This window comes from Acinonyx jubatus, chromosome C1, assembly GCF_027475565.1.
Source record: "Acinonyx jubatus isolate Ajub_Pintada_27869175 chromosome C1, VMU_Ajub_asm_v1.0, whole genome shotgun sequence".
In the NCBI taxonomy this organism is placed as follows: domain Eukaryota; kingdom Metazoa; phylum Chordata; class Mammalia; order Carnivora; family Felidae; genus Acinonyx; species Acinonyx jubatus.
This window is the reverse complement of record NC_069381.1, coordinates 199,763,486-199,772,379: the sequence shown is the minus strand read 5'-3', so window position 1 is coordinate 199,772,379 and position 8,894 is coordinate 199,763,486. Positions and strand designations below refer to the sequence as shown.

General features: G+C 62.5%; 1 protein-coding gene across 1 annotated transcript; it reads left to right on the top strand.

Annotated features, from left to right (window-relative positions):
• Nucleotides 1–1,021: 1,021 nt before the first annotated feature.
• Nucleotides 1,022–7,492, top strand: IHH (Indian hedgehog signaling molecule). The gene is made up of 3 exons (XM_027050325.2): nt 1,022–1,677; nt 4,107–4,368; nt 6,053–7,492. Exons 1-3 carry the CDS (start codon nt 1,366–1,368, stop codon nt 6,709–6,711), a joined length of 1,233 nt encoding a protein of 410 aa, XP_026906126.1. The 5' UTR covers nt 1,022–1,365; the 3' UTR covers nt 6,712–7,492.
• Nucleotides 7,493–8,894: the final 1,402 nt, after the last annotated feature.

Genomic DNA, 8,894 nt, shown 5'->3' with positions numbered 1-8,894 from the left:
ACCGTCCGTGTTTACTTCTCTAGCTGCCTCTACGTATTCTCTATGGTTTTGAATTTGTAAAGTAGAATTAACAGAGGAATTGTGTAGCAGCCCTTGCACGCCAGCAGCTGTGAGTCGTTGTTGGCGGTTCTCAGCAAGCCCCGGCCCCCCCAACCCCAGACCCGCGCTGCCGGGTCTTTAACGTGGTCAGTTCCTCCAGCTGATGTCATCATTTAGCGGCTCTTCTCCACACCTTGGCCCATCCCTTTGTAACTTCATTTTGCTCTTTTTTAATAGTGTTTCCAACTCAAAAGAAAAAACAAAACCCACCAAAAAGCCCGATTTGACTCTTCATGAGGCTGGGCGCCCCACTCCCAGCTTCACACCCGGTGGCCGTGGGATGTGCACCGGGTTGATACAGAATTCAGTCCACCACGCTGAGAGGGCGCGTCTCCCGGGCCAGGGTGGGGCACCAGGTTAGGGGCGGCCTCCCGTCTTCTGGCTTTACTTCCCCGCAGGGGACACCGTAGGCGGCTGTGCGGTCCGGCCACTGCCCCCCGCCCCTCGCGTCCGGCCGCGCCGTGGGTTGCGGTCTCTGTGGGGGTGGCAGCTCCTGTCCGGGAGGTTTGCGCCTGGCGGGGCACCCCGGAGCCGCGGGGAGCCCAGAGGCGAGGCCCAGGCGGGGTGGGGCGCGTCCGGGCGGGGAGGGCGAACTCAGGCAGTGCAGGGGGCGCCGAGGGCAGCGGGCGGGCGGACGCGGCGGAGGAGCGAGCGGGACGAGGGCTGGCTGGTGCCGGGGCCGCCCGCCCGAGGGGGAGGAGGCTGTGCCGCCCTTGCTGCAGGTTCGCTGTCGAGCGCACAGGAGGCAGGGACATGGGTAGGGTGCGGTCTGCGCGGGGCCCGAGCCCGGATCTCTTCCATTTCCCCTCTCACTCGGCCCCGAGCTGCGCCGCAGACGGCAGCAGCTCCCGCTCCGCCAGAGCCGCCTGACCGCCGGGCCGGGGTGCTAACCGCGGGGCCCGCCAGCCCGCCGGCCCGGCCAGCCCAGCCCAGCCCGGCGGCCCGCAGCCCCGCCGCCCGCCGCCCCCCGCCGCCGCCGCGTTGCCAAAACAAACGGGCCGGCCTATTTATTGGCGGCCGGCGAGCCGGGCAGCTCAGAGTCGAGGCGCCGAGGGGGACAGCGCGCCGCCACCAGCCAGGGCCCCGGGCCCCCGCCCCGCACCTGAGTCCCGCCGGCCCTGCGCCGCGCCGCGCAGCCCATGGCGCCCCCACCTGGAGCCCCCCGGAGCCAGCCGGACGCCTGAGCCCCCGCAGCGCGCCCGTCGACTCGCCCACCCACCAGCCCACCAGGCGCCCTCGCCCGCCCCTCGCCCGGGCTTCCCTGCCATGTCTCCCGCCCGGCTCCGGCCCCGACTGCGGTTCTGCCTGCTCCTGCTGCTGCTGCTGGTGCCGGCGGCGCGGGGCTGCGGGCCGGGCCGGGTGGTGGGCAGCCGGAGGCGGCCGCCGCGCAAGCTCGTGCCGCTCGCCTACAAGCAGTTCAGCCCCAACGTGCCGGAGAAGACGCTGGGCGCCAGCGGGCGCTATGAAGGCAAGATCGCGCGCAGCTCGGAGCGCTTCAAGGAGCTCACCCCCAACTACAATCCCGACATCATCTTCAAGGACGAGGAGAACACGGGCGCCGACCGCCTCATGACCCAGGTGAGCGCGACCCGCCCTCGCAGGGCGCCGCCGCTGAAGCACCGCCACCTGCCCGGCCCTCCCCGCCCCCCTGGCACCTTTTCTCGACTGGCTGGCACGCCCCCTGGCACCTGCCCCTCTCGCCAAGCCCAGCCGCCTGCTGCCCAAGATGGGCCGGCCAGGGGTCCCGGTGGCAGTGCGGACACCCGCGGACCCGCCGGAGGTGGGAGAAGAGAGCCCCACTGCCAAGCGCCACGGCCGAGCCTGGTGGCGGCAGCCCCACTGCCCCAGAGCGCCGGCAGCTGAGCTCAGACTCCGCACCCGGAGGTACCTCGACCCGGCCGCCTCCCGCGCCTTCGGGACCCACGCAGTCCCTCCTGGCCTAACCTTCCGCACCGCTGCGCCCCCTCTCCATTCGGCACCCCTGAGGGCGAAGAAGCTGCGGGCGCAGAGGGCCGTTCCTCCCCGCGCGCTCTTGGTTCGCTGCGCTGCCCTCTCTGGAGCGGCGTTCCCCACCCCACCCCACCCCACCCCCCCTCCCGGGTCTGGGGTTAGGGACAGCCGGGAAGAGCTGAGCCGGGAGGCGGAGGTGGGAAAGGGAACTTGCCCGGCGAGCCCACGTGTCTGTCCCGGAGAGCTGAGCCGCGCCGCTGCGGTTAAGGGTGGGGTGCCGAGAACTTCGAGCTCTGGGACCTAACTTGGGGGACCCCTGGGCTTGGTGGCAGGGACGGGGAGTGTTGAAAGAGAAGAGCTAGGATGCCGGGAGAGGGAGGGAGCAGAACTAACGCTAGCTAGTTTCTGCAAGCTCCGAACAGGACCCGCTCAACCCAGGCACTGGGGAGCAGACTTTCTTCCCTGCATCTGGGGTCCCAAGGGATCAGAAACCTACGTCCCCTTCCTCGGTGGTCTCCCGGGGCTTCCCCCGCATGCAGGCAGCCTGTCCCTAGGTGCTTTGGGAAGAACAGCTCCACCACAGCCCTCAGCCTGCGCCCTGGCGCCGGGGCTGGCCGGCCGGTGTCGGGGCCGAAGGTTGGCTGGTGGCCGGGCCGGGCCGGGCGCCGAGGAATGCAGATAAGGATCCGGGCCACGGGCTGGGCAATCATTGACAGCGCTCCCCAGCTCTGGACCCGGGGGAGGGGGAGAGGGGCGGGGAGCAGGGGCCCACGGGGCCGACTTAGCTGGAGGGGGGGGGGGCGGCTAGAAGCCTGGAGGCAAGGAGCACACGGAGCTCCCTTCCTGCGCAGTGTGCTCCCCAGCTAGGCTGCTCGCCCAGAGGACGGCCAGGCCTTGGGCTGTAGCCGCTGTTGGCTCCTGGGAGACCGAGTCCAAGGGTCTGTGGGGCCCCCTTTGTGCGGGATGGGGGTAGGTTGAGACACGGGCTGTCCGCATTTGGCGGCGCCTCGCACCCGAGTCACGGACTGTGAAAGGGCCGGCTCTCCCGCAGTCCCCTCCCCCCAGCCAACTGCAGGGTCCTTTGGGCTGCAGGCACGCGGGGAGTCATCACAGACCATCGATCTCTCTCCTCCTTCCCGCAAGGCGCGGCTCTACTCCCACCCCGTGTGAGACAGAGCGTGGAGCCGGCTCGCTGAGATCAGAGGCTCGGTTTCTCCAGCCCTTTCCCTGATAGGGGCGGCGCAGAGGTGCTGAAGGCTCTGGACTGAGGGAGAACCTTGCCTGGGATTATCAGCCTTGCGTGCGCCCCTTGCTGCGGGGGACGCTCCGCGTCGCCCTCCATCTGGCCCGGCTGGGCGCTAGCATTTCCACAGGCTTCTGGTTTCCAGGCTTCTGCATCCTCGGATTGGGTGTGGGTCACTTTTGGATCTTAAGTCCCAGCAGGAATACTCTGTGGCGCTGGAGAGATCCAGGCGGCCGGGATTCCCCTCCCAACACGCCCCCACGTTGCTGGGGCGCTCTGCACCTGCCGCGCCTCCAGACCGAGTCGGGGGGCCTCAGCCCTGAGGCTACGGTGACACCTACTGGGCACCTCCGGCCTTGCACGCCTAGCAGGCCAGCCGCAGGCGGTCGGCTCCGCTACCACCCCCACCCTGCGGGCAGAGGGTGGTTTCTGGCCTTCAGGTGCCTTGGTGGGACAGAGGGACTGGGCACGGGAACAGTGTAGCCGGGTCTGTGGAGGGATCAGTACCCGGATCTGAGGGGAAAGAGCGTGGGAGGGAGGGACCACTTATCAGAGGAGGTCGCCCCAAGGGTGCACCTCCCAACACGCCCTCCAGATTTGTGGCGCCACCGTGCGGTCCAGGTCCCTGGAGCAGCCAGACGCTACAAGGGAAAGAAGCAAGTTAGGGCTCTCTGTTCCTAAAAGAGAGGGACAGAACAACCTCCCTGGTTTCCTAACTCCAGTGGATGCTCTGGGAGAGGCCGGGGCGAGGCCGCGCCTCCACCTGCACGCAGGCCGGCATCTCCCCCTAACTCTGCTGGCTTTCCTCTCCTAGCGCTGCAAGGACCGCCTGAACTCGCTGGCCATCTCCGTGATGAACCAGTGGCCCGGCGTGAAGCTGAGGGTGACTGAAGGCTGGGATGAGGACGGTCACCACTCTGAGGAGTCGCTGCACTATGAGGGCCGCGCGGTGGACATTACCACTTCGGACCGCGACCGCAATAAGTACGGACTGCTGGCGCGCTTGGCAGTGGAAGCCGGCTTCGACTGGGTGTATTATGAGTCCAAGGCCCACGTGCACTGCTCCGTCAAGTCCGGTGAGCCGCTGCCTGGGGGCTGGGCCCGGGGCCGGGGCCGCAGGGCATGGGCAGGCACAGGGCTCACTGCTGCCCAGAAGGTGAAGAGGCCCTCCAGGGGATGGAGGCGGGGACCCCAGGGAAGAGGACGTCCGCCTCGCTCCCCACTGCTGCTTGTGACCACCTGCTCACCCCCTGCCTGGTAGTGTCATGGCAGGAGCCTAGGGAGACAGGGCCCTGTCCCAGCACTGCTGGGGGCCGACCTCGCGGTCCACAGTCCAGAGCCTGCAGCAGGAGGTGCAAGACAGAGCAAGCTGGACAGATGGAGGAAGCCAGGCTGGGACAGAGATGGCTTTCCCACTCAGATGACTCAGAATGGAGGCGGGCGGTGGGGCCAGGGGCCAAGGGCCAGCTTATGCCCAGACACCAGCATGCCTCACCAGGAGCCGGGAGCCCAGAGACTCAGAACCCACAACCCTGCTGCAGGTCAGGCCCTTTAGGGCACTTTGTATGCTCCTCCAGGGAGTGCAGGCATCCCCAACCTCTCCCTCAGGGCCCTGAAGCTGGACAGTTTGGGGCAAAGCCAGCCACGAGGGGCAGAATAAACCGTGGACTCAATAAAATGGATTTTCCCAGATTGGCCGCCTTGTTGATCCGAATGGGCAGGCATTGGGGCCTTGCCCCTCCCTCAGATCTTGTCAGCATCCCTGTCACCTACACTGAACCTGATCACGGATGCTTCAGATGGTTCCCGTGTGACTGCCAGTCTGGCTCCACCTGGCTTCGGGCACAGCCCTCCATGCTGGCACCACGTAGCAGTCACACCTGAAGACCTGGCACATGAGACCAGGCCCACTGCTTACTATTCCCGAACCCACCTGGGCACACTGTGGTGACCCACCCCCATCCTCCCCTCCAGCACTTTCCTGCCAATTGTATCTACTTCAAGTCACGTCCACCCTTCACCTGCGAACACTGGCCCGACACCAGCTCCCTGAGTGGCCACTTCCGTCATTATTCCCACCCACAACACTGCTCACCATCCCGCCCACCAATGCCACCGTGTCCTGTCCCCGCACAAGGACCCAGCACATGAACTGAAGACGGTGACTTTACCCTTGCCACTGAGTCACGCCCTGGCCTGACCACTCACTCTGAGGCTCCCCAGAAGTCTATAGCTGCCCACGGCTGGCCCTCCTCTTGCCATGGACTCCAAGGGCCAGCTCTGGGACAGAACTCGGGGTGTCAGCCTGAGAGTGCAATTTTTGGGGAGTGTCTGAGCAAGGAGTGAGAAATGACAGGACATCCAGACCCCAGAGGAGCTAAGTGCCTTCTCCACAAGACTGTAGCTTTCGAGTTTCAAGCCATAGCTGACCACCACCTGGCTCAGTTCACCCCTGACCTCTCTGACTGCTCCACAACATTGCTTCACAGCAAGCAGACAGGGGCTTGGCCTGGGCTTCAGCAGGGCCCTTTCCTTCTCACTCATGGGTCTTGGAGCCACAATATGCTCCTCTCACTGGCAAAGGATTAGACGGGGGAGGAGGACAGATCACATCGTGGGTTGGGGTGTATTCAAGGCTGCACGGGAAGGGGGGAGCAGAGCCAGAATATGGTGATGGGAGGGCTCTTTGGGAGCGAGAGGAGCTCTGGGGAGGGGTGCTGTGACACAGCAGTAACACCTTCATGTCCCTTCTTCCCACAGAGCACTCTGCTGCGGCCAAGACAGGTGGCTGCTTTCCTGCTGGAGCCCAGGTGCGCCTAGAGAGCGGGGCACGTGTGGCCTTGTCAGCTGTGAGACCCGGAGACCGGGTGCTGGCCATGGGGGAGGATGGGAACCCCACCTTCAGTGACGTGCTCATTTTCCTGGATCGCGAGCCAGACAAGCTGAGGGCCTTCCGGGTCATCGAGACCCAGGACCCCCCGCGCCGCCTGGCACTCACGCCCGCCCACCTGCTCTTCACTGCCAATAATCACACAGAACCAGCGGCCCACTTCCGGGCCACATTTGCCAGCCAAGTGCAGCCTGGCCAGTACGTGCTGGTGGCCGGGGTGCCGGGCCTGCAACCTGCCCGAGTGGCAGCCGTCTCCACACACGTGGCCCTGGGGGCCTATGCCCCACTAACAAGGCATGGGACGCTGGTGGTGGAGGATGTGGTGGCCTCCTGCTTCGCGGCCGTGGCTGACCACCGTCTGGCTCAGTTGGCCTTCTGGCCCCTGCGACTGTTTCACAGCTTGGCGTGGGGCAGCTGGACCCCAGGGGAGGGTGTGCACTGGTACCCCCAGCTGCTCTACCGCCTGGGGCGGCTCTTGTTGGAAGAGGGCAGCTTCCACTCGCTGGGCATGGCTGGGCCAGGGAGCTGAGAAGACCCCTTCACTGCCCTCCTGCAGCTGCCTAACGTGGTCCAAAGGCCTTCCCGCCAAGAGGACACTGGCCCTGAAAGGGACCCGAGTGGGGGGCACTGGTTCCCACCATCTCCTCTTTCACAGACACACCATGGAGACATGACTGGGCAATGCCAGTGTTGACCACCCCACCTCGATGTAGGGACAGAGCTACAAGCTAAGCTGGTTGGGAGGGAGTGGTCTATCTTTCTATTCTAGAGACCTCTTGAGGCTGGCACAGTGGATTCCCCCACCTGGCCAGCTCTCACTTCGATTTTTCATACCTGCCTCCCCCAATGGGGAGGGCCCATTCCATCTGTCTGAGGCCCCTCGTAGGTGGGCTCGCACCTCAGTCGATGCTGCTAGATTCCCTGGGAGCCAGCAGGGAGCTGGCTGGACTCAACACCTGCTGCCCAGAACTGAGAAGGCCGCAGGGTGGGGCAGCCAGTCTGGCCATCCTGAGGCATGACCTTCCTCCCTGGCCACACTCCTCGGGACAGAGACTGTTGCTGTCAGTGGGCAGAGTTCCTTGTTCCAGCCAATGTGATCATAGTGCCCAGGACCAGGGGAGCAGGCTGGATGTCCTTCTGCCCCTGCCCAGGCTACGCTCCCTGTTCTGCTGAACCATGACCCTCACCCCCCTCTCCGGTCAGTCTCCCCCACCTTATTTATTGGCTCGGAGGGGGAAGCCCATGGGAGAATTTTGGGGATGTTTTGGTCTTTTCTTCCTTTTGTAATAAAAATTATTTAAGTTGTTAGAGCCATAGAGTCTAGGATGCTGAGCAGGGCCAACACAGAGTCTGGAGCCACGGGTGGGTCAGTTCAAGGGTGTGCTCACCTTCCTCCAAGGACAGAAACTCCCATGCTCCCACCTTTACTGCAGGCCCTTCTTCACCCAGAAGCCCAGCAAAGTTGCCACAGAGAACTGGGCTCTGTGCCAGGCAAGGCCTTCCCATGCTGATCTCAAAGTTTGCCCTAAACACTGTTGGACCAGAAAGAGAATGGAGGTAACTAGCCCATGGTCACTTCACTCATCTAGAACCACCTCACTGGGCCTGTCGAGGCACTTTTCCTGCTTACTCAAGTCTTTCTCGGGGCCTGTTTCTCATCCTTCAGTGTGGATAACGGACCAATGGTACGAGCAGATTTTGTAGAATTCACATCTGCCTTGTGGCCCCTTCTGACTTCTTGGAGAACTCAGGAGTCCCTAACCTAGCTGTTCTCAAACCTCAGAATCACCTGGGCAGTTTGTTTAAAAGTGATTCCTGGGTGCATTCAAACACTTCTGCTTTAATAGATCCAGAGCGAGGCCCAGGAAATTTTTACAAATACCGAACATGGCGGATGGTCCATGGACCACACTTTGAGAAACACTGCTTAGTCTAGAAAAGGCCCAGTTTATTGTCAAGACAAGGTGACTCCCTTCTTCATTTTTTCTGGGTCTCTCTATGCCAAGGCAGGTTTTTCTGTACTTGCCACAGATCAGCTGAGAGTCCCAGGTCCAGCGTTATACTTGTTAAATTCTCAGAAATTTCATAAGCCAGTTGATATAGGGCATGGTGGGAGTATTCACACAGTCAAAATTGGTGTATGCTACAAAGTAGAGTTCTCCCGACTGTGAACAGCCCGTTGCTAAAACATACCACTGCCCAGATTCTGTCCTCTTACAGAGATTACTATGTTAGGGATGACTGCTCAGACTCTTACCTCCTCCTTCCCCCACCTCCATGGAGGAAAACTCCAGAGAAGTTGCCCTGGAGACTGTGTCATCTGGGAGGAAATAGGCCCCCACAAGCTATAATGACAAGTGCTGTCATTCAATGAAGACCAACTATCACCAGATGTTGTTCTAAGTGCTTTATATTTAGAGCATTATTTCATTCTCATACAACACTATGTGGTGTATGTTTTCATATTGCCATGTTCCAGACGAACACAGAAGCTGGAGGAGGTTAAGTAACTTGCCTGAGATTACACAGCTAGTGAAGAGGCAGGATTCACACCCCTCCATCTGGCTTTTGGGCCCACTGTTTTGACCACAAGGCTTTTTCTTTGGTGAACTTGGGTCCTCTCAGCATTTCAGGCCTGGAAGTCAGCTTTGTCAGCACATCTAGAATGGACCCATGGCAGAGGTTCATGGACAAGGCTCAAAAGAACCAGAA